The sequence below is a fragment of the Lolium rigidum genome, chromosome 4, assembly GCF_022539505.1.
Source record: "Lolium rigidum isolate FL_2022 chromosome 4, APGP_CSIRO_Lrig_0.1, whole genome shotgun sequence".
In the NCBI taxonomy this organism is placed as follows: Eukaryota; Viridiplantae; Streptophyta; class Magnoliopsida; order Poales; family Poaceae; genus Lolium; species Lolium rigidum.
This window is the reverse complement of record NC_061511.1, coordinates 100891590-100915607: the sequence shown is the minus strand read 5'-3', so window position 1 is coordinate 100915607 and position 24018 is coordinate 100891590. Positions and strand designations below refer to the sequence as shown.

The window sequence follows — 24018 nt, the reverse complement described above, 5'->3', positions numbered from 1 at the left end:
TATTAGGAACGACTAGCACGCGCGGCGCCTCTGCGCTCCGCGTCGGAGCGCGGGATGGCGCGCGCAGGGCCACTCCGTGTTTGACACGTGGCTGCGCTAAGCATTAGTCTGTCCCACGCCCAACTACTTATATTTAAACGGTCTTCACTTCTACCTATCCCGCGTCATTAAAAAGGAGAAAAAACAGTGCACCGCGAGCAATGCACCACGCGGTGCAAAAGCGATCCAATGCAGTGCAACGTGATACAAAATGCACTGCTAGGATCTCGTGCGGTGCAAAACGATCCAAGACTGTACAACGCTGTACAAAAAGGCAGTGCACGGACGGTGCACTCCGAGGATCCTCGCGCGGTGCAAAGCGATCCAAGGCAGTGCAATGCCGTACAAAAAGGCAGTGCACGGGCGGTGCACTCCAAGGATCCTGCGCGGTGCAAAGCGATAAGGCAGTCCAACGCCGTACAAAAAAGCAATGCACGGGCGGTGCACTCCGAGAATCCCGCGCGGTGCAAAACGATCCAAGACAGTGCAACGCCGTACAAAAAGGCAGTGCACGGGCGGTGCACTCCAAGGATCATGCGCGGTGCAAAAGCGATCCAAGGCTGTGCACCCGAGTCATGAAAGACAAGCTCAAAAAAAAGTTCGTCCAATTCTATCAAGATGAGATCTAGTTTTGTAGATCTCAACGCGACTAGCACTAAACGAAACTTTATTTAGATACTCGGCAAGATATTTCAGTTTTCGTATTTGAATTTACGGAGAAAAGAGAAAAACCACACAGCGACCTACTTCATGCCTGCCACGTGTCGCGCTGGGATGATCCACGGGGTTCAAACAAACCAGGTGGCACCACTTGTTAGCGCGGTGCGAAGCCGAACGCTCCTCCCCGACGTCCTTTTTCTAGTAAAAACGTTAAATACTACCCCGTTTAGAAAAAGATTCAGAAGGTTCTGGGAGTTGTCGCGCACTCATGCTCGCCATGTTCCGCAACAAGGTCCTCGTGCGCGCCGGCCCCTCCTCCTCCTCCACACCACCGCCGCCGTTCATCCTCCGCCAGGTGTGCTTCTCCACCGACGTTTCATCCGTCGACATCGAAATCCTCTGCTGCAGGCTGTCCCGCCGCCACCGTCTCGCGTGCCTCCCCAGCCCCCAGCCGACGCCCTCCTAGTCTACCAGGTCTCGCTCCACTGCTTACCGTTCGTTCGGTTCCTGACCAAGAAACGTAACCTGTGGCTGTGGGGTTCCGATCGTTGCAGAGATGCCAGTCTGCTGCGGCCGCGGAGGTGGCCTCCGAAATCGCGGCAGCCTTCCTGGACGCCTCAGTGAGCGCCTGGCTCCCTGTGCCCTTCACCTGCTCGACGCTTTGCTGCTACGGGTATTTGCAGGCTAATTTCGCGTCCTCTGTTGCAAGGTTGGTGAGGAGGAGGAGGTGGTGTGTTCGGGCGCACTGGTTGCAAAAGCAGTTGAGTGTGGACTGCGATGTTTGATGCTCGAGCGTGGATGGAGGTTTGTTGGGGGGAGCATATTCGTCGACTCCACATTTGCTGCGACCGAGGAGAGGACTGATCTGCGCGCGTTGAATGTGGTATGCTATTTTCCACCCTGTTCACGTAGTGCCAAGACCAAGTTGCTGCATGCTGGTGTATAAACAAATGACAGGCCTTGTCTCCAAAATGCCAACATGAGTGCACACAGTGTTAGAATGATCAGTTCGGGCCTGACCCGGCAATGGGTGTTCAAAACTAAAGCCCATGCAGCAGTAATCACTGTTTTGTTCGGACAGAAGCCAACTCATTGCCTTAGCTTGGTTTGATGCGGTTCAAATAAATCATTTTCTGTAGCAAGACCAACCTGTAGATTTATCGAAACAGGAATTATCAGTCAACTACACAATCTAGGTGCTGTATTTGCAACTCAACAGTTCACCCCTGTATAATATATATATCATGTGTCCATTCTGTTACCGTGACGTACTTGTCAATCTCTTTTCAACCATTACTGATTGAGCATCAGTATGCGATTGCACTGATATGCTTCTATTATTCGAGCATAAGCCTGCCATGGTTCATACAAAACATAAGCAATGTTTGCCTTTCGTCTTCCAAAGATGGTGAAATAGTCAATCTCAGTCAACAAGACAAGTATATGAATGTAAAAAAAAACACAGAATGCATTTAGATGAGTACTTTTGTAGAGTAATATAAATAGTTCTACCTCGAAGTTGTTTTCTTTTGTTTGGTGCAAATGAGCAATTACATGATTTGGCTACACTGTCTCTCATGATTTGTCCTTTTCTTTCTCAATATTGTGGTTTTACCATCTTTGGCTGTCAAATTGCTACAGGAAGTCAGATCTGGACTAAATGATGATTACGAGTTTGTTGTCTCACCTGATGCATTTCGGTTTACTGCACTTAAGGTATTAATCGTTATTCATTGGCACCTTGGAGCAGAAGATAACTCTGTGAACTATTATGCGTTGCTGCTAGATCTCTGATGTTGCTAGCTCCAGTGTGATGGAAACATTCCAACGCACTGAGGAAGTAAGTTTGGATGGTTGTAGCCCCCTGACAGCTTGTGCAATTCTTCCAACATTACAGGAAGGTCATGTGATAGGTAAGCTAGAGTTTAGATGTTACTTGTTAAAACATAGATCATTCTTCTCAAGATAATGCTCTTTACTTTCTTAGGTTTTAGCAAATTACTACCTTCAGGGCAGAGCTTGGACAACTTTACGGAGCTTTGTGCAGTTAAGGTGGCATATTTGGCATTTTAGCATTTCATACCATATTAATATTTAGTTTTCATTTGGTATGCTTTTCCTCAAGAGTAGTTCCTGCATGTAACATTTTGCTCACTTCACACGATTTTGTTCTGCAGCATGGTTTAGAGACGAACTATAGTTATCATGCAGCAGTCAAACTGACACGTGGAGTTTCCTGGGAGAAGCAATGGTAATTTTTTATAAATACAAGTTGTACATTCTTTGCTGTGCACAGTTGCTATTGATATGCTGACCATTGTGACATGTCGCTTTCATGTCAACATGCTTCTGATATTCTGATTTATCTACTTTTATCCAACTTATGTAGGTTGCCCTCTCCATTAGTCCTCCAAGGTTCAGGGCTTCAACCTGCCCTAAAATCTGTTAGAGCATCAAAGGCAATGTCTTCCTTGCAGTTCTTTGTAGAATTGTTGACAGGTGAAATTTTTTCTGTTATGTATCGACTTGGCATTTAAGGATAAAGGACATGATATCTATAGGGGAATCAGAAGTCTGGGATCCCTTAGAATGGGTGTCCAGTTCCTATGTTTGGACTTTGGATGGATCATATTAATATTTATCTTGTAAATGAGTCTGTGTAGTAGTTTTTAATGCGGGAAATAATAACTGTGTTGATTCATATTTAACTTTTGATTTTTGTTTCAGCTTGGAATTTCTTTGGTCAGAATCAATTTGTAGTTAAGGTACTCCTTTTCCTTGACCTTTCAAGTAAATAATGTTCGCTCTTATTCCATGTGTCATTTTTTTCTTTTCTTCACATCATAGAACAAAAAAAAGTTACTATTACATGGTACAAAAATTCATGTTAAATTTTTTTTTTTTGCTTTTCCTGTAATGGGGAGGGAGGTACTGTTGTTTATGCTAGCACTTCACTTGTATTGATAGAATCGCTGTTACCATTTGATTTTAATTTCTCATTTGAACTATGTGAATCTACATTTTTTCAACATTTAATTATGTGAACTGGGCATAGTAAATCTCTGTAACTTTCAAGGTGAGCTTTAATGTCGCAGGAACAATTGCTAGTTAGCCGCACGACAATTCTGCCTACTTGGGACAAAGCCATAAGTAAATTGTCAGTGCAGACTGCAAGAACCGACAATTCAGAGGATCTTGGTTCAGTTCATACAAGTTTTATGGCCAAAGACCAATCACTGAATCTAGGTACTATTTTGTATGCAAAAGAACTTTGTTGCCCGTATGGCTCAAAATTTATGTATCAGCTGCTAAATACATGCATATTTTTCTACACGACAAGATTTCCGCACCCCAAAACCAGCTGTCTTCTGCTCTTCGAGTGCCAAAGTTCACGAGCTTCCTCGGTGTATGGATGATGATGGCACTAGCAATGGCACCCGTTCCACCAACCATTTTTGTCCATCACAACCTATTGTCCTAACCAGTTCATCCAAGTGTAAGATAGAACTTTCTTTCTTCCTTTTATTTATTGTTACCATCAAAAAATGCTAAAAAAGTAATTTGTCAGGTTAGAAAAACATTTATCATGATCCTGATAGGTCAATAGACAATTTTTATCTATGGATGTTCTTTAATTATGTCAGTCCTATTTCCCTTCATGGTTCAACTGAGAGTGACCTCAGTTACTTCTGTATTAAAATCTCTTCTACAGCGCAAGTTACATTATTGAAGCCTTCATTCAGCAGAAGTAAACGAGCAAATGAAAACAAAACAAGGTGCTCTTCAGGTAAATACATTAGTAAGTTTTTATATGTTGATGGTACCATTGCCAATTCATTTTCTTAAGTAACACCTTCTTTTCACTAGAAAAACAAACTAAAATGTCCCCTTGATGTCTTTTTTGCATCAGAACAATCTTATGCTGACAGTTCAAACAAATCGAGTGAAACTGGCCTACCAAAACCATCACACAGAAGTTCTCCTAAGGCAAGCCATGCTAACCCTATCAATTCATCGAGTGCAATTCTTGTCAATCAAGTCATTCAGGTATGAACTTACCATAAAGAATGCCCGCACCTCTAATCTTGTGTGCTTGGCTAGCTATTATATGCCAATCGAAGCAGTATTTTCACACACGGGCCGTTGTGCCATAGTGTGGTACTATTGTTGGCAGTGGAAAATTAGCTCTTATTCCGACAAAACTCAAAAGGCTTTTCGTATCATTGTATTGATAGAAAGAAAATGTGCAAGGCTTAGCAAGGTAATCCATGGCAAATAACACAAGTGTGCCTCCTTACTTGCAGCTGTTTGGGATCAAAGAAACACATATTTCCTTTTTTTCATATCAACCATGCGTCAGAATAACTAGCGATGACATTCCTTTCCGCAGAACCTGAACTTTTTACATGTACGTCCAATTACAGTTCAGGTCACTTCTGATTTTTCGAGGGGCATTTGGGACAATCGGTCGTTGATTACAAGCAACAATGTGAACATATCGCTGATAATCAGCAGCTCCTGACTTGAATACACAGGAGCGTGTGAGCCAAATGAATCGAAAAATTCATGTTTGATTCGGGAAGAGTTCATAGAAGTTCTAAACTTAATAGCAAGATAATATACTTCCATTAAAAGATATATTCCATAAAATGACCCAGCTAAGCCTCACTCATGGGAGCAACCCAACACCATTGATACAATCTCAACATTTCTGGATTCCAAATTCGTGGCCGGGAGGTGCAGCTTAAAATTATTTTCTAGCCAGTTATTTTTGTTGTACCAAGGTTCAATCCTAATAATTCTCTATGTCCTCTCATGATATATTTTCCGATTAAATGTCATTCCTTCTGAAAAATAATTATATCATAGTAATTTTTTTTCTTATTTCAAAGTAAGCCTGATTCGAACTTGGATTGGTACTGGTGCGCATGAGTGTTTTCGGAAACACGAATTTCAGCATAGCCCCATTGTCCTTACAGGTTTCTGTGCATCCTAAAAGAAAGCGCGCCGAGTTTCTGGAGAACAGTGATAAAGGAGAAACTGCAAAAGGTACTACTGTATCAAACTATCAATCAGGAGACTGTTCCACGCATCTCAATTGTAGCAACACGGTTGGGATCTAATCATCCATATTTCCTGCGCAGTGCACCAAAAAGATTGTTGCGAAAGGAGGAACTTGGACACAATAAAGATATGTCCTTTACATTTTCTATACTTATTTGCTATGTGAAAGAATGCTGAAGATTCTGATTAAGTTTATAAAAGTATCAGTATTTTTCTAAAGCAAAATACTGTTTGCATAAGTAAATTTGGATCCTGTGAAAACTATATGGGCATTTGAAAATGGTCAATGGGGGAAGGGACACAGCCACTGATTCCATGCTCTACTACTGTTCTTGTTTTATTTAGTGTCTGCGTGCCGTGAGAAATTTAGACGCTGTGAGTAGCTTATTTATTACTATGCGGTAAAAGCTACGTAGCATACATGTAACACAGTTAGACAATTAAGTTTTTTTGCGAGTAAGTAAATGTAGATGCTGCAAAAATAAAGATAGAATATCCGAACATGGATCGAGGAAGGAGAATCATTATTTGCATCAGTTTTACAGCGTACCATCCGAATAGAAGCTGTTATCGTAGGAATTTAAGGAATTTGTGATACTTTGTGGCTGGCACTGCACATCCCATAGCTTGTGAACAGTAAGCCTACGGAATATTTGTACAGAGTAGCTGAATGTGCACACATTTTGGTCTCAGTCGCCAGTTGCTGGTTCAGTAGCTAACTCAGATATTGTTATGTTCACAGTAAAGACTATACGACAGATGTCCCACATGACACAAAATTAATGCTGGATATCAAGGATGTGCTTAGCGCAAAAACAATAGAGACAAAAGCAAAGTCTATGGTTGGCAAGGATGAGATAAACGCCACGACAAAATCAAAAAGAAAGCCAGCAGTTGTCAAAGAGGAGTTAACTAAAAAGGTTAAGTTACCTTTTTTTCTTTTTATGTATGATAATCTCTGGATATCATTCAATTTTACATGAGGTGATTTAAACAATGAAGTTGTCTCGGATTAAATTCCTACAGGCGATAGATCATCAGAAGGATGTTACTCAAAAGGTGGCAAAGGCAAAGACAGTACTTGCTAAGGATGAGCTAACTTTAACAGCGAAGACACAAACAAAACCCGATGTTAACAAGAACGAGTCAGCTGAAAAGGCGATAGATCATCAGAAGGATGTTACTCAAAAGGTGGCAAAGGCAAAGGCAGTGCTTGCTAAGGATGGGCTAACTTTAACAGCGAAGACAAAGACAAAACCCGATGTTAACAAGAATGAGTCAGCTGAAAAGGTGACTGTAATTTCATATTATTTTGGCAGAGGACAAGCATACATGCTGTTCTTTTAGATATTCATTAAGTTAATAGCTTGACATCAAATACTTTCAGGTCATAGATCATCATAAGCGAGGTGAGATGCGTCTTCTTACAGTTGCTGAGCTGAAGTGCTTCCTCAGTATAAAAAAAGCAAAAGTTGGAGGTACAAAGGAAGTGCTTATCCAAAGAGCAACTGAACTCCTTTCTTGAGATAGCCTTAAATGTGCAGTAATGCGTCGCAACATGGTGTAGATTCAGGCTGCTTCATCTACTGTGTGTTTATATTATATGCGGTCAGCATGATATTGGAAGTACTCTCAGCAAACATGATATTAGATCATTAAGAGGTATTTACTTATATAATCGGTAGAATTGTTGATATCAAGCTGCTGTGCATGATATTTTGGGAAAACGGAACAATTTTGCCTCTGGATGCATCGATAGATAACCCTTCCAGAAGTCACCTACTCCCTCCGGTCAGATTAAATGGACGCGAGTGAGAATCGTTTTTGGCAAACATCCTGGTACGGATCGCGTCGATTAAACACATCCAGAGGTAGTATTTCTGAGTTCAGAAGTTGCTGCTGCTCAGTATCAGGCCTCGACAAGATCTTGGATCACCAAACCTGTTCATCTATTTATAATGTCATCAGGGGAGCTGAGTACTGCCACCACCACTGATGTAATACATCCACGGAAACTGGAACATGATCACCCAGACGCAGGTTTATGCCCATATGAGCCAGACAGAATTCAGATGGCCAGTTAGTGCTAAGCTGATCACAGTCGCTAGCAACAAAGCACTATAGGCACATGATTTATAGTCATCAGCAGCTGGCAACAACTTTGACCTTCCGATTAGAGCACAGCTTCACTATAGGCACATGATTTATAGTCTAGAACAAATCAACAGCCCATGATCTATAGTAAAGATACGTGCCTACGTGTACCAAACATAAACACCAAGTACATCCTTACTGATAGTAGGAAGTCCATACATCATTTCATTACTAGACATACATTGTCTGATATGCCCACCAAATGGGAAAATAGTCACTGCCAATTGTTTAAGATGCTGGAAACAAAATGTGGCATAATTTCACAGCACAAGCAAACACTATTTAAGAACTCTGCAGGAGGCAAAGATAATCCGATAGTAACATAAGTTTAACGGTAGCGGCGAAGGGAAACGGTTTGGTTGCGCTTCCAGGTCGCTCTCCTTGATGGCCTGTTCTTGTGGTGCCGGGTACCCTTGCCACGCAGGCCACGGAACTTCTTGCCAGCAGATGTGAGACCACGAAGCTCACGGTGCTTGTGCACAGGGTTGCAGAGCCAGTTGATCCTTGGGTCGTTGCGGACAGCATTGTGAGCAACATCCACGAGTATCACCTCAAAGTACTTGTAGGTCGAGTCCTGTGTAAAAAGAGAAAATTTACGTGTGGCCACGGTAGCATAGTGAAAAGGTGGACCATGGTACGATCATTAAACATATATCTGTAAGAATTATGTACCTCATTCACCCAGTACGAGTTGAGCACCCTCAGACCACCCAACCTGCGTCCAGCTCTCTCCTCAGCAACAGACCTCTTGTTTCTCTGGAACTTGAGCTGGGTAATACCCTGGTGCTTGGGCTTGCCATAAACAATACCCTTGGGCACAGGTCTCTTCCTGCCACCACGCCTGACACGGATCCGGTAAACTACATACCCCTAGAAGACACAGAGAGAATATTATTATTCCTCAGATGTTAAGCAAATTGGCCTTGTGTTTCAAGCAAAACCCAGAAAGAAAAGGATGGCGCATCACATGGGACAAATTAGCCAACTGCATAACCAGAACCAATAATATAAGAAAATACAATTGATTACTGACAGACAAACTTCCGCCATTGAAGAAGGCCTAAGGAGCAGCCAACAATAGAAGCAAACAACTAACACTAGCTAAATGGAACAGAAACTCACTTGTAAGTTGTAACTACACTGGTTATCAAACCAGCAGAGCCAATACCAAGTGCAAGATAACACACATAACCCAGTAAAATTGTTTTAAACTGTATCCAGTAACATCAATAATGAAATCTCTGAAGAACGCTACTGAAATATTACATCCAAAAACTATTACTGTAGCTAACAAGCATGCTCCTCCCAGCAAGTTCAATGAATCCAATGACTAATAAAAAAACAACGAGTGAGTCTGCAAGATTTTAGCCCATGGTAACATTTAATAAAGTAATACTCTACATTAAGTGGCAAAATTCATCAACTAATTAGCATTGAGGGTCAAACCAGCAACAAACTTATTGCTACTAGGCAACTAATTGAAACAGACCAACTGAGAAAAGTAGCATAGTCACTGAACCAGCAAACACCACAACCACACATGCACAAATCTAGAAAGTAACCATCTGAATTCAAGCACTGGCAGACAGTATAAATTGCTCTGTACCCTGCTGCGTGCAAACGGCAAGTTCCTAATGCAAAGTAACAACCTCCATTTCTTTCCAGCATAAGTTTGGCAAATTTTTAAGAAGATCCCTGGTTTACCATAAGAACGAAACAATTCATCCATGGGGACTTCGAAGTAACTAATCGAACTGAGAAACGAGAACACACCATTCCATACATCTGATGCTAGCTACTCCCCCCGTCCTCAAATAAGTGTACTTCTACGTTCAGAATTTGTCCTAAAACAAGTGTACATCTACACTACCAATGCAGTTAATTAATGCAACAAGCTCCTAGTAATCACTCCCCAACTCCATCCTCCAATCGCCATTCCTCTCCTCCACCTCAACCTCCACTCATCATTTCTATCCTTCAATTAATAGAGTAAAAACTCATAAAATATGAGAGAGAACTAAGTTTTCTCCTATTTCCTAGATGTACACTTAGAGAGAGTAAGTGGTAAGCAATTCCGTTCAACTACACGCGCATAAATAAGATCCTCACACACATTAGATCGGAATTATATGCAGATCCATCTGTAAAATCTCTAGCAAGAACACGCAGGTAAATGACGGAGGCGCGGAGAGATCCAAAGAGAAGGGTTACCTGCTTGGCCTTGAAGCCGAGGCGTCGCGCCCTGTCGGGACGGGTGGGCCTGGTGATGCGCACGATCGCCGGCTGCTGCCTGTACTCCCAGCACCGCACGCGCTGCACGAACCTCATCACGTCCGACTGCTTCCTCCTCCATAGCTCCGAGACGAACTTGTACGCCCCTGCAAGCAATCCATCAAAACGCGGAAGGTAAGACTCCTAGGAGAACTTAGAAGTACGAGGGGCAAGAGCTCACCCATGGCTGCGCGTTTGTGCGGCGGCCGGCAGGGGAAGAGTATTGGTGTTAGGGTTTGGGTCGACGGGGAGATGGCGAGTTTGTATTGAGGAGGAGATGGGCGCGCGGTGGACGTCGGATGGGCTAGGGTTTTAGAAATGGGCCGAAGAATGCAGGGCTCCAGGAACATTCGCAACTCGCAAATGGGCCATAGTTTGTGTCTTTTTTTTTTGGATTAATTTGTGTTCTTGTCATGAAAAACATTTCACCCCCAAATCCAGCAGAATGTGCCCCCTGTATAAAACCCTCATGTTCTCCACCCCTTGGGTCTGGAAAAACTACCCAAAAAATGTACTGATGTGTTTGGATGCAAAAAATGGGTATGGATTTAAATTGGATTAAGAATTCCAAATCCAAGATGGCAAGAAAAACGGCTTCCAATTCGAATATTGTTGTTTGTGTATGTGCTTCAAATTTGTTGTTGGAATCAAAGGGTGGTACCCAATTCAATTTTAATTTTTAGATGCAGAAACCATGAAATTGGATGATTTATTGAGTTTGGACAACATAAGCTTGTGCTTGGAATTTGCAATTGCTCCTGATTTTTGTTGGTATTACGCCGGTGAAAACTATCAAACATTTAGGCACCAACAAATTTGAGAAATATGCCTCCATTGAGAGCGGGACATTTTAATTTTTGCCACCACTTTCTTTGGTCTTCTAGGATTTTCCCTTATTTACATCAAATAAGATTCTTTTTCCCCAGGTTTCATTGCACCTTTACCACTTTCCCTCACTCAAAAATGACCCACACCCGAAGGCAAGAATGTCGCTTGGTTTGGCTCCAAGGAAGCACCGAGATGACATAGTTGTGTCGTCATCGTGCTCGTCTTGCTGCAGCGGAGGCACATAATTTGTCACCCTGGCATTGATGGTCAACCTCCCTCTCTCTTGCTTGATTGTGCAACAAGGCTGACCTCCCTCTCTTGCTTTCTGTTGCGGTCAGAAACCCACCGTCGGGCAACGACTGGCAACACCGCAGAGCCGGGAACAACTCAGGGCTGCGGCTGGTCCCAGTCCCTCAGAGCGACGGCCCGCAAAGCCTTCTGGTCACACGTCCGATGCTGTCGCAAGGGCGTGCCACCTGACCTATACCTGGTCGGGAAGGTGTTGGATGATGCCTCGCTTAGTTTCTCGCATGGCATACACGTAAACGTTAAATACGAGCCTCGATCGGCTCTCGAGGTTGTCTCGTGAATCGGCTCAAAGAGCCGATCCACCCATGATTCGTACGAGGTGTACGAATATATGGTGGTCCCAGCTTGATCAAGATAAAGCTAAAGCGATCTACGACGATTTAGGGTTTTCACCGCATAATCGGATCATCCTACTCACGATTGGGCCTCGCGCTCGCGTACGGTGATCGTAAGCCGATCCTAGACAGGGCCTAAAAACCAACACGAGGTTGATCCCCGGAACATCCTGTCTAGGGCTAGCAAACTACACCCACACGCCGCTGGATCCTCCAACCCTTCGTAAGGCCTAACTATTGCGGATATTAAACTAATCCTTGAAGAACAAGGAGCAACCGTAACGGATCGGATCTACTAAACAATGATCAAGCGGGGTGCCGCCCCTACACCTAAGATAGGTGTAAGGGCGGCTAGATGTATAAGGGTTGCACTACGACGAGCATATGATACGAAGAACAATGCTAACCCTAACACATCTAAGATAACTACGTTGCTCGCCATCAAAAAGGCTTCAAGCACGAGCAACGCATGAACAACGTAAATAAGCTTATGCTGCCTAGATCGCAAGATGCGATCTAGGCAGCATGGTGCTTACCGGAAGAAACCCTCGAGACGAAGGAGTTGGCGATGCGCCGAGATTGATTTGTGTTGAACGTTGGTTGTTGTTTATTCCATAAACCCTAGATACATATTTATAGTCCAGGGGACTTTCTAATTCAAGCGTGCACCTAACCGTGCACGGGTAAAACTCTAATTCCTAACCGACACGTATCCTACTATGGTACAGATACACGGGCAAACTAGCCCAAACTTTGCATGTAAGGCCGATTCACGTATTTCTTCTATATATATTCTTCAAACCCATCTTGATCGCGGCCCACCCCTGACTCGGTCAAATTCTGGTGATAACACATGCCCCCCTGGTTTTGGAAATGACATTTCCAAAATCATTATGCTTTCTTTCGTCGGGTCATGTCGTGGCGTAACGGAACCGCCGCGGAATCTTCCATCATTTCGCCTCGCCTCCTGGGCTTCTCTGCACGAATTGATAATTTCGGCATCACGTCCTCGAGAACCGTCATGGCATTAAATCTTCACTACACCCCCTTTATTTATCTGTGCCGAACGGTTCGCCACTTCATCCCTTTGCTCTGTTCTATCCACCAGCGCCCAAAAAACCCTCTTCCCCTGTAGCAATGTCTTCCTCTTCCTCTTCCCCCTCAGGCCTCCCCCTCCAATCCTCACCGACGAGCAAGAATGAGGACGACCTCCATTCCGGGCGAACCCCATCTCCTCCGACAAGGAGAAGAAAGAAGGAGAAGTAGCGAAGGCCAAGGCCTCCCCTCCGCCAAGCTCCCGCCGAAGAAGCGCTCCCGCATGTGGGCGGACAGCGAGGACGAAGATGATGACGAGGAAGGAGAAGAGGAGGAGGAGGAAGATGATTCCTCCTCTTCCGCCGGGTACCCGTCGACGAAGCGCTTCCGCACTTGGGCGGACAGCGAGGATGATGATGATGATGACGAGGAGGAAGAGGCTCCGGCCGAAGGCCGGGGCAGCGACGACGAGGAAGCCTCCGGAGGTAGCGCCGGCGGCAACTCGATGCCGACGATGATGCTAGCGAGGATTAGCAATGTAGGATTAGTAACCCCCGAGCAATCGGCTCTTCTTTTGTTCTTCCTTTCTCCTTTGAGCAGTCGGCTCTTCATTGTAAGAAATCCCAATATTAATGAAGAATTTCCCTTAACTTGATTTCGCCGATTTCTTTTCGTACTGATTCTGCCGATCACCACTTAGCCAACGCTTAATGAGCCGATGGCAACGCATCGGTCCCTCATAATCCGCTCTACATCTTTTCCGACCCGGAGTGACGCGTGAACTTGGTCAATGTCTAATAAGCCGATGCTAACGCATCGGTCCTTCATCTCTCCAACCGATGCCCTTGAGTTCGGTGGACAATGTGGAAGACCAACGCCTTTAAGAGAGCCCCGGAACCACCTGCTCGAAACGACTTGACGCCGAAGCCGATACCTCTGGATATTCGGATATTTAGTGATATTCTTAACACTCGCCCAATCCCTTCGAAGAAGATTATGATGGAGGGTCGACCGATGAAATCTCAATCGGCTTCTTAGGAACAGAATATCCACGCGGTCGCTTGCCCCCCGAGCCTCAATCAAGGCGAGAACAGCGAGTGAGCCAATCAAATGTGCCACCATCGGCCTCCAAGTCATAACGCGAGCCGGCCCGATTTCAACAAAATCGGCTCCCGCAGACGCAGAACCTTCGGGGTGAGCTGCCCCCCGAGCTTTTCCAGTCCACTTCTTGCGCCTTGCCGGTCGGATCGGCTCCTTTCCTTTGGCGGATTTGATGCAACCCATCCTTAACCTGATCTCGCACGTCCATGCCGCTCTTGGCATTGGTCGTGGTCATGATCCCTCAAACTTGCCCCAGCTCGATACCGCGGACTCGAATACTTGCAAAACGAATTTGGAGGTTCTTGAAGAGAGGATCTGAGCCACCAAACCACTCCATTGAGGAGTTGTTCCATTAGAGTCTCTCTTCGTGACCCACTTCCTGCTCCATTGAGCCTATGCATCGGCTTCCTATCCTTAAGTCGATGTCTGCGCATCGGCTGTGCTTAAAAAAATTTGATTTTTTTACCGGCCGATTTATGTATCGGCCCCCATACTTCAATACCCATCATCAAAGAATATCTTGGGCCGCCGGGTATTTGAAAGACACTTCTACTCCATATCCTCGTGTTTTATCCACCTAGGTGCCCCCCCCCCGAGCCGATTCTTTCAAGGGATTTGATGGTATCGGCTCTTCGAGTATCCCTCGTTGGATCAAATGTCGAATCCGAGGCAGAATGTATGATGAGGATAATTTTGGCCGATTGCTGGAATCGGCCTCCATATTGTTTGCTCGATGAAGGTTTTGTAACGTTCCTCCATAAATCCTTGGGGCCGATCTCTTGGATCGGCATCGCCACGTTTGTCCATCGATGTTGCTTTTGTTACACGGTCGGCCGGTGGATGAAACCATCCTAACCCCTTCCTTTGTTACGTCGATGCGCTCGCGATCGTCCGATCCTGGAGCACTAGACTCCGTTGGAAGGATGGAGACCATGTTTGTGCCGACCCGATGTCTCATCATCGGCTTTCTTTTGTACGGGGCGCCACTCTTTCCTTTGTGGCCGACCTTCTTCGTCCGAGGTTCGCTGAATTTTGGCGGACAGATCGAGCCGTGCCTTCCTCAACGTGTGCGGATATAACCTTTCAGCTTCCTCCAACCCACGCGGACGCTGAACCCTTCGCTTCCGGGAACGGCCGAGCCCATCGGGGCACCACCTTGGCCGATGATACTTGTCTTCTTCATCATCGTCCTCTAGTTCCTCGAGATCTTCCACCCGAGCGGACTCGGCATGCTTGTTCCGAGGTGGGAGAGGCCCTAGACGCTTGAACACGGACACGTTAGCCGCATCCTTCTTCCTTTGTTTACATTACAGGCAATTGCCGATTGTAGGCAATCGGCTCATTCTCGAATCCCAGCAGTGTCTGAAGAAGGGGCAGTCCCAATGCCTATCCACGTCGTCTTGCTCCCTCGACTTTTCCTTGGCGTGGCGCTCATATCGCTCCTCGTCGTGATCATGCCGACGACGTCTCCTTTCGTCCCTCGCCAGACGATCTTTTTCATCATCGTCGTTGTATCGTCGGCGTTGGTCATACTGACTCACATACTTGTTGAGGAGGTGATCAGAGAGGTCGGCTGATATCTTATGTTCTTCACTTCTCCTCTCGTGACGTAGCGCTTGCCGTCGTGGCGAGCCGATCGCGTGGAGCGGCTTCCTCTGTGTCTTTGCTATGAGAGCAGCTGCCCTCATCTCCGTCCTTACCGTAGTGGTGTCCGGGTCCCACCATGTTGATATTGCACGAGAAATGCGGCTGGCACCCTCCATGGTAAGTATACTCCACCATGTTAACGGCGGGGAAGGGGTGTGTGTCGACCTTCATGGCGTACTGGTTGAAAATTAGCCGTCCTTTTTCTATCGCCATTTGGATCCGCGACGCCACACCCTGCGGTCGTTAGTGGTGTGGGTGAACGTGTTATGCCACTTGCGTATGGCTTTCCGTTCAGCTCCCTGCACCGTGGGGATCTTGTGGCCTTCGGGTACCTTCGAGTCCGCTTCTCCGTGAGTAAGAGGTCGAAAATCTGCTCAGCTTTGGTCACGTCGAAGTCGAACCCTTTTGGAGGGACTTGTGGCTTAACCCACTTACAGGACACGGGGCTTGCCGCCCCAGCCCATTCAGCCACTGCTACCTCTCGATCTTCCGCAGCACCTTCATCCTCGTCTGCCTCAACCAGGACCACCGCACGCTTGAATTTGTCCTGGTAAACATCTGGGTGGCGCTGTTCATATGCCGACGGTTTCGCACCATGTGCGCCAATGAAGGGTAGTCTACGCTTGGGAGGCCACGTCCTTGATCGATGATGAGAGACCCACCACCGCCAACTCGATTGCTTCTTTTTCGCTTACGTGAACCGAATAGCATCGGTTCCTCACGGTCCTGAAGCGCTGGATGTATTCTGACACTGTTTCCCCGCGCTTCTGTCGTACTTGCTCTAGATCGGCAATGCCAGCCTCGGAAGCCTCTGAGTGATACTGCTCATGGAACTGCTCTTCCAACTGCTTCCAAGTCCGGATTGAGTTCGGTGGCAGCGATGTGTACCACCCGAAAGCCGATCCTGTGAGGGACTGTGCGAAGAACCTCACACGCAGCTCGTCCGATGCTGAGATCGTGCCCAGCTGTGCCAAATATCGGCTCACATGCTCGATGGAGCTGGAGCCATCTGATCCACTAAACTTTGTGAAGTCAGGGAGCCAATATTTGGGTGGTAGCGGGATCAATTCGTACTCGTTGGGGTACGGCTTGGTATAGCCGAACGTCTTCCTTTTCGGCATCATGCCGAATTGGTCTTTCAGAATTGTACAAATCTGATCCGCGGTGATGGCTGAAGGTGTCGAACCACGAAGATTCGCCGGGGTGGCATACTTAGCCAGCCATGCTTGCTTTTCCAGTTCGAGCCAAGCTGCAGGAGCTGAGCTGCGGAGGTTTGTCGGAGTGGCGTATTTAGCTAGCCACGTACGCTTCTCAAGATGCGCTCCCGACGTTCCTCCCTCGCTGTTCCGGAGACCCTCGCTGTTGCAGCCTGGTTCGAGAGTGCCCGAGTGCTGCGGTCCGGCACGTATGCGCACGTGTACCCGTGCGGGATCTCCTTGGGCGCCTCAGGTAGGAATTGGTAGTCGCTAGGATCACCACCAATCTTGTAGACGACGTATGCCGATGAGTTCGGCACTTCTGGTGCTGCCAACGCGAATGGCAGCGGTGGACGGGACTGGAGTGGCATCTTGATCAACTGTAGTATGTGCAATTATTTGCCCAATAAACAGCGAGTCGTGTTCTCCTCAGGGACTAGGCGACGGTAATTATGCTCGGCTAAATCTAGGTAACCAAGTAAGGGTGAATTTGCAAGTAAACTGAATATAGACTAACCAGTAAACTGAATGATGTTTTTGTGATTTTCGTTTTACAAATTAACACTGAACTGAACTATTGTCTAAAGACACACAGGCACTAGCAAACATTTGGGAGAGAGAAGAAGCAAGGATTAGGAGATGGAATATTTCACGAAGACATGCAACACGGAATAGAACTAAACACGTTTCTGCACTTGTGCAAGATGCAAAGTGACGAAAATAACCAGTACGTATACACATATAAGAACAAGAATTGCAGGCCACTGTCTAGTAGTTTCACAGCTCAACAAGCACACGTATCTGAACTAACCGAATCAGGTCGTCACACAGTACTGATTCACATAAAAGTGCAGAAATTCGTCACCAAGGAAATAGCAGGAACAAGGGCGTCAGGGAGAGGAGCTTCAGGTCGTTGAGGAGCAGCACGTGGTGGTGGAGTTGATGAAGGTGAGGCAGCACTTGGCGTTAAGGAGCAGCAGTAGGGGTTGAGGAAGAGCAGCACAGCAGCAGGTGTCGGAGGAGCAGCAGTTGGGGTTGAGGAAGAACTTCAGGTCGCCGTCTTCTTCGTTGCGGGCGCTGGGGTCGGTGAAGTGCAGCAGCTCGCAGGGCATGGGATGAAGCAGCTCGTGGTGGTGGCTGGTGGCGCGTCACCACACCGTCCTGGCCGCGGCGAAGGCCGGAGGTGGAGCAGGAGCTTTTTTTGGGGGAGGAATTAGGGATTGAAGCCAGGCACGCCCGAGAATGGAGCCCGTGACTCCCCTTTCACTTAATCTGATCAGGAAATTTGCAGCTCCACCCCTCATCTTCTATTCTTCCTCCACAAGATGATCCTTCTCAGTATGTATTGCTTGACACAGAGAGAGTTTAGGGCCTTTTTCGCCCATTCCCTGCAAAGCATATTCATATGCTAGTCAAACCCTTCTCTTGTCCATTTATATTGTAAATAAAGTGGAAAACAAGGGGAAATTATCCAGAAATGACACAGCAAATGGGTAGAAATGAGTATATATATGATGTATATCATACCCCCACACTTAAACTTTTGCTTGTCCCAAGCAAATCAAGAAACTAGCAATGCCCAAGTAGAATTACAAAATCCAGGACTATAATCGACAAAACTCTAGTTGCAAATGTAGAATGAGAATGTACTACTCATGCTAAGCTGTGTACTGCTAGTAAGTTTAATGCAATCACCCAAAGTAAGCAACAAGAATAAAGGTGAATGCAACCGTTCACAAAGATTTTGGAACTACCATTTTGCAAAAGAATCTAACAAACTGAGCTGTAAAAACCGGAATTAGCAGTGAGAGAAGTAACTGAATGAAAAAGAAACAGAACGCAACAACCATTTTCATTTTGTCGCTTCACACAGTATATACTTGTAACTTGGTCAATTGGCTTCTTTCTCTATTTAAATATTCCAAACAGTTCACACAAATTTCTTTTCAGAGTTGGCCAGCCAAAATTCTTCATCAGGAAATAGTTAGCCCCCATCTCCCAGTCCAAGTGTTCCGACCCAAGCCGCAACACCCAGCTGAACACAGGGGTAATTTCTTGGTTAGTCTCTGTCTCTCGGTCCAAGTGCTCCGACCCAAGCCGCAACACCCAGCTGAGCACAGGAGTGTTAGATGAAAAATCACATTTTTTTTTGAACTGTCAGTGTAATGTGTTAGCGTCCATTCCCCTCAGTCCAAGTGTTCCGACCAGAGCCGCAACACCCAGCTGGGTTCAAGACTAGTTTTGTGTTAGCTTGGAACAACCAAGATTGCCACTAAAACATCCCCACAGTCCCTAGTGCTCCGACCCGGGTCGCAACACTCAGCTGGGTTCAGTTTCAGCTGACTCTAAAGCAAAACAAATGAAATTCCAGTGCATCTCTTAAACAATCCGTTCACCAATGTTCAGGTGATTTTCATTAGGTAATTGGAGAAAAGTCACTTGCAGTAACAGCTTAGGATGCATAGTAAAGAACCATTCAACATCGAACCAAGAAGATTTGTCAACTAGGCTTGGATAGTGTAATACTGGAACAATGAAATGGGACAAGGTTTTTGACCAACAACGGTTTAGGACGCAGAGCTTTTAGTAAAGCGATTAAACACAAAACCTCCCCCAACTCAGTAAGTGATAAAACTAGGTGACTTGGGTGTGAAACAGCTCACCGGGCATTTGCCTAGAATTTCCACAATTAATGACTCCTCCTCCTTGTCCTTGTTGTGCCTGATGCCTAATTTAACCTATCTGAAAGGGCATACGGCCACAAAGTGGAAGCAGGAAATGGATTATGTGAATAAGTAAAAAAAACTGAAAGAAGGATATAAATTATGTAGTAAGGAATTGAAAAAAGGATATATAACTATATCACAGGTTGCCTCCTGTGCAGCGCTTCTTTATGGTCTTAAGCTGGACCTATGGTGTAGCTCGTCATGTAGGAGAAGGTGGTGGAGTCCCTGGGTTCTCCTTCCAAGTTTCTCCTTTATTTTCGTCTTCAGGTTCTTCCTCATCCATCAGCATACTGTCACCTGGTAGATAGTGCTTGAGTCTTTGTCCATTGACCAAGAATCTTCCTTGGGATGGGCTTTGAACTTCGATGGCTCCATTTTCCATTACTCTCCTGACTGTGCAAGGCCCATACCATCTTGATTTGAATTTACCAGGGAAGAGGTGGAACTTTGAATCATAGACCAAGACCAACTCTCCTTGTTGGAATTTCCTTCTCAAGATATGCCTATCATGAACTTTCTTTTGCTTCTCCTTGTAAATTCTCGAACTCTCATAGGCATCCAGCCTTAGTTCATCCAGTTCACAAATCTGAAGTTTTCTCTGTTCTCCAGATTTCTTCATGTCCATGTTCAATTTCCTAATGGCCCAATCTGCTTTATGCTCGAGCTCGACTGGTAAGTGACAGGCCTTTCCATAGACTAATCTAAAGGGTGACATGCCAATAGGGGTTTTATATGCAGTCATATATGCCCATAAAGCATCATGTAGCTTGGATGACCAATCTGTTCTGGAGGTAGAGACTGTCTTCTCTAGGATTTGTTTTATTTCCCTGTTTGACAACTCCACTTGTCCATTAGCTTGAGGGTGGTATGGTGTGGTGACTCTGTGGTTATGAACACCATATTTAGCCAGCAGAGCCTCAAATTGATTGTTGTTGAAGTGAGTGCCACCATCGCTTATGACAATGCGAGGGACTCCAAATCTTGGAAAAATAACTTGTTTGAACAATTTGCAAACAGACTTGGCATCAGCATTAACAGTTGGAACTGCCTCCACCCATTTTGATACATAATCAACTGCTACCAGTATAAACTTGTAACCCTTAGAAGAAGGAAGAGGACCAACATAGTCGATTCCCCATACATCAAACAGCTCAACCTCCAAAATCCCTTTTTGTGGCATTTCATGTCGTCTTCCTATTTTTCCTGTTCTCTGACAAGGATCACATATTTTGATCCGTTGGTGAATGTCCTTGAACATGCTGGGCCAATAGAATCCTGCCTGTAAGACCTTGGCTTGCGTTTTTGAGGTGCTCGCATGTCCACCATAGGGTGAGGAATGACAGTGTTCTATAACTTGCTTAACCTCCTCTTCTGGGACACATTTCCTTATTATCCCATCAGCACAATGTTTGTAGAGATATGGTTCATCCCAATAGAAATACTTGGCTTCATGTAGGAATTTCTTCTTCTGTTGGTGAGTGGCATCAGGGGGATAGATACCACAGACCAAGTAGTTCACCAGGTCTGCATACCATGGGGATCCTCTTGGGGTTTCAGATATTTGCAACAACTGCTCACCTGGGAGGCAATCATGTATGTCCATGTGGTTGCGAGAATCGCTAGGTAATCTGGATAGGTGATCAGCAACCAGGTTCTCAGCTCCACTTTTATCCTTAATCTGAATATCGAACTCTTGCAACATCAAAATCCATCTAATCAATCTTGGCTTGGCGTCCTTTTTGTTCATCAGGTGTTTAATGGCAGCATGATCAGTGTAAACTGTGCATTTATTTCCTACCAAGTATGGTCTGAATTTATCAAAGGCATAGACGATTGCAAGCAACTCCTTTTCAGTAGTGGTGTATTTGATTTGAGCATCATTTAGAGTTTTACTTGCATAATAAATTACATGTGAGTCTTTTTCTCCCTTTTGGCCGAGCACCGCTCCCACAGAGAAATCACTAGCATCACACATCAACTCAAAAGGTTTAGACCAATCTGGGGGTTGCACCACTGGGGCAGTAGTCAGTGCTTCTTTGAGTCTAAGGAAGGCTTCCATACATCTCTCATCAAAACGGAATGGGACCTCATTATTTAGCAAATTTGTCAGGGGTTTGGCTATTTTGGAAAAATCCTTGATGAATCTCCTGTAGAATCCAGCATGGCCTAGAAAACTCCTTATTCCCTTGACATTGGTTGGAGGAGGAAGCCTTGCAATTACTTCCACCTTAGACTTATCCACCTCAATTCCTTTTTCAGAAATTAGGTGTCCAAGAACAACTCCCCCTTTAACTAGGAAATGGCACTTCTCCCAGTTTAGTACTAGATTGTGATCTAAGCATCGTTTTAACACTAGTTCCAGGTTACTCAAGCATTCCTCAAAGCTGTGCCCATACACTGTGAAGTCATCCATAAAAACCTCCATTTTACTTTCAATAAGATCAGAGAATATTGATAACATGCATCTTTGGAAGGTTCCAGGGGCGTTGCATAACCCAAAGGGTAGCCTCTTATATGCAAAAGTACCATAGGGGCATGTGAATGTAGTTTTCTCTTGATCAAGGGGATGAATGGGCACTTGCAGAAAACCAGAATATCCATCTAAGTAACAAAAGTACTCATGACCTGCTAGTCGTTCAAGCATCTGGTCAATGAATGGTAAGGGGAAATGGTCCTTTCTGGTCGCCTTATTCAGTTTCCTGTAGTCAGTTACCAATCTCCATTTAGCTACCTTTTTAACTGGGACATCTTGTTCAGCCCCTATTTCTTCCACTGTAATTCCTCCCTTTTTTGGTACTACATGAACTGGGCTAACCCATTCACTGTCAGAGATGGGGTAGATAATATCGGCTCCAAGGAGTTTTAGTACCTCTTTCTTAGCCACCTCATGCATTTGAGGATTTAACCTCCGCTGATGTTCCCTGACTGGTGCACTTCCCTCTTCTAAGTGGATTCTATGAGTGCATGTAGAAGGATTGATACCAATCATGTCTTCGATAGCGTACCCAATTATCTTTTTGTACTTTCTGAGTATTTTCAGCAGTGCTTCATTCTGCTCCTCGTTGAGCAATGAACTGACAATGACTGGGCATCTACCCTCAGGTTCAAGGAATTGGTAAGTGACATGGTCAGGCAGAGGTTTTAATTCCACTGATCTTGGGGTGGCTGTCAAAATCTGAGGTCCACCCACAGCTTCGAAGAGGAAGGTTTCTGCTATGTACTCCTTGTCTAGTTGTTGCATGATTTCCTCATCAAATTCCACTTGGTTCCCGCATTTTTCGTGCGTTTGCTTCACACAATAGTCCATAATGTCAATTGACATGCAATCACTACTCAAGGCTGGTAGATGAGTAGCATGCTTCATGTCAAATATAACTTCCTCTTCTCCAAACTTCAACTTAAGGGTTGATCCCTTGACATCAATTATTGCCCCGGCTGTGGCTAAGAATGCTCGGCCCAATATCACTACTTCAGATAAATCTTCCATTTCGAGGACCACAAAGTCGACTGGGTATGCAAACTTGTCAACTATCACTGGCACATCCCTTAATATTCCTGAAGGTCTTTTGATGGATCTATCTGCAAGTTGGAGAGTCATAGATGTTGACCTTAACTCACCCAGTGCCATCTGCTTACATATTGAGAGTGGAATCACACTAACACTTGAGCCCAAGTCACAGAGAGCCATAAATTGTTTGGTCCCAATATTGCAAGGGATACAGAAGCTGCCAGGATCTTCCAGTTTCTCCGGTAGAGCATATTGCAATACTGCACTACATTGCTTAGTCATAGTGACCACTTCCACATCTTCCAAGTTTCTCTTCTTAGTTAGAAATTCCTTGAAGAACTTAGCGTACATGGGGACATGGAGAACTGCATCTAGAATAGGTATGGTGACTTGCACCTCTTTCATTTTATCTAGAAACTTGGCATACTGTTTTTCATCCTTGCTTTTCTCTAGTCTGGCTGGAAAGGGAACTGTCATTGGAACACTAGCCTCTGGTGGCGGTGTCAGCTTTTCCTTAGCACTTGGTCTTGTAGAAGTTGTTTCATTGCATTTCTCTTGTGTTTGTTGTTGAGCAACTCTAGGAGGAGTAACAGTGTTCCTCAATGCTGGGGAGACATACAGTGGTGTAGGTGGGGTAGTAAGAATTGGACCAGTGTTGATTCCACTTCTTGTCGTGACTGCCTCGACTGCACTGATTGCTCCACAGTGGCTCTTTGGATTAGGTTCGGTCTGTGAGGGCAATCTTGGGTCATGGTTTGGAGCAGGCTGCAGATTTGCAGTCAGCCGCTGGAGAGTGCTAAGGAAAGCATCAGATTGCTTCTGAATAGTTTCTTGTAACCCATTCATCATAGCTTGCTGTTGCTGCATGAACTCCTTCATTTCTGAATTTTGATTATACTGACTATTCTGGTTATGGTATCCTGCAGCAGATGAGGGATAGGATGAGACACTACCATTGCTTGGTTGTCTAAACCCTTGACCTTGCTGTGATCCATTACTAAACTGTTGAGAGTTCTTGTAAGACAGATTTGGATGGTTTCGCCAATGAGGATTATAACTTTGAGAAAAAGGGCCTTGACCTTGAGTATAAGCAACTTCAGATACTATTGGATCCCCAGAAGCAAATGACATGCATTCATGAGTTT

The 24018-nt window shown here is 45.2% G+C and overlaps 3 protein-coding genes and 1 long non-coding RNA gene across 4 annotated transcripts; 3 read left to right on the top strand and 1 right to left on the bottom strand.

The window, feature by feature from the left end:
* The first annotated feature begins 967 nt into the window (after window positions 1-967).
* On the top strand, window positions 968-2772 carry LOC124647393. The gene is made up of 6 exons (XM_047187347.1): window positions 968-1054; window positions 1254-1319; window positions 1409-1582; window positions 2341-2415; window positions 2486-2612; window positions 2711-2772. The coding sequence occupies exons 1-6, from the start codon at window positions 968-970 to the stop codon at window positions 2770-2772; spliced, it is 591 nt and encodes a 196-aa protein (XP_047043303.1).
* A 109-nt stretch (window positions 2773-2881) lies between these two features.
* Window positions 2882-3896, top strand: LOC124646555. The gene is made up of 4 exons (XR_006986371.1): window positions 2882-2950; window positions 3089-3198; window positions 3427-3464; window positions 3795-3896. It is a non-coding gene; the product is annotated as an uncharacterized LOC124646555 (long non-coding RNA).
* Window positions 3897-3909: 13 nt separating this feature from the next.
* LOC124646554 lies at window positions 3910-7484 on the top strand. Its single transcript, XM_047186658.1, has 9 exons — window positions 3910-3945; window positions 4040-4195; window positions 4412-4486; window positions 4610-4746; window positions 5679-5748; window positions 5844-5890; window positions 6504-6683; window positions 6790-7053; window positions 7151-7484. The coding sequence occupies exons 1-9, from the start codon at window positions 3918-3920 to the stop codon at window positions 7286-7288; spliced, it is 1095 nt and encodes a 364-aa protein (XP_047042614.1). The 5' UTR covers window positions 3910-3917; the 3' UTR covers window positions 7289-7484.
* A 550-nt stretch (window positions 7485-8034) lies between these two features.
* LOC124708078 (60S ribosomal protein L15-2) lies at window positions 8035-10462 on the bottom strand. Its single transcript, XM_047239763.1, has 4 exons — window positions 10370-10462; window positions 10129-10295; window positions 8590-8787; window positions 8035-8491 (listed from the first exon to the last, which is right to left on the bottom strand). The coding sequence occupies exons 1-4, from the start codon at window positions 10371-10373 to the stop codon at window positions 8246-8248; spliced, it is 615 nt and encodes a 204-aa protein (XP_047095719.1). The 5' UTR covers window positions 10374-10462; the 3' UTR covers window positions 8035-8245.
* Between the last annotated feature and the right edge of the window lie 13556 nt (window positions 10463-24018).

What these genes read in the sequence shown, in the direction of transcription:
- LOC124647393 (XM_047187347.1), top strand. Translation starts at nt 968, where the DNA reads ATGCTCGCCATGTTCCGCAACAAGGTCCTCGTGCGCGCCGGCCCCTCC. An exon ending in CGCCGTTCATCCTCCGCCAG is followed by an intron (nt 1,055 to 1,253) that starts GTGTGCTTCTCC and finishes CGATCGTTGCAG; the next exon opens with AGATGCCAGTCTGCTGCGGC. An exon ending in CAGCCTTCCTGGACGCCTCA is followed by an intron (nt 1,320 to 1,408) that starts GTGAGCGCCTGG and finishes CTCTGTTGCAAG; the next exon opens with GTTGGTGAGGAGGAGGAGGT.
- LOC124646554 (XM_047186658.1), top strand. Translation starts at nt 3,918, where the DNA reads ATGGCCAAAGACCAATCACTGAATCTAG. An exon ending in AGACCAATCACTGAATCTAG is followed by an intron (nt 3,946 to 4,039) that starts GTACTATTTTGT and finishes CTACACGACAAG; the next exon opens with ATTTCCGCACCCCAAAACCA. An exon ending in TTGTCAATCAAGTCATTCAG is followed by an intron (nt 4,747 to 5,678) that starts GTATGAACTTAC and finishes TTGTCCTTACAG; the next exon opens with GTTTCTGTGCATCCTAAAAG.
- LOC124708078 (XM_047239763.1), bottom strand. An exon ending in TCGGCTTCAAGGCCAAGCAG is followed by an intron (nt 8,788 to 10,128) that starts GTAACCCTTCTC and finishes TGTGTCTTCTAG; the next exon opens with GGGTATGTAGTTTACCGGAT. An exon ending in ACTCGTACTGGGTGAATGAG is followed by an intron (nt 8,492 to 8,589) that starts GTACATAATTCT and finishes CTTTTTACACAG; the next exon opens with GACTCGACCTACAAGTACTT.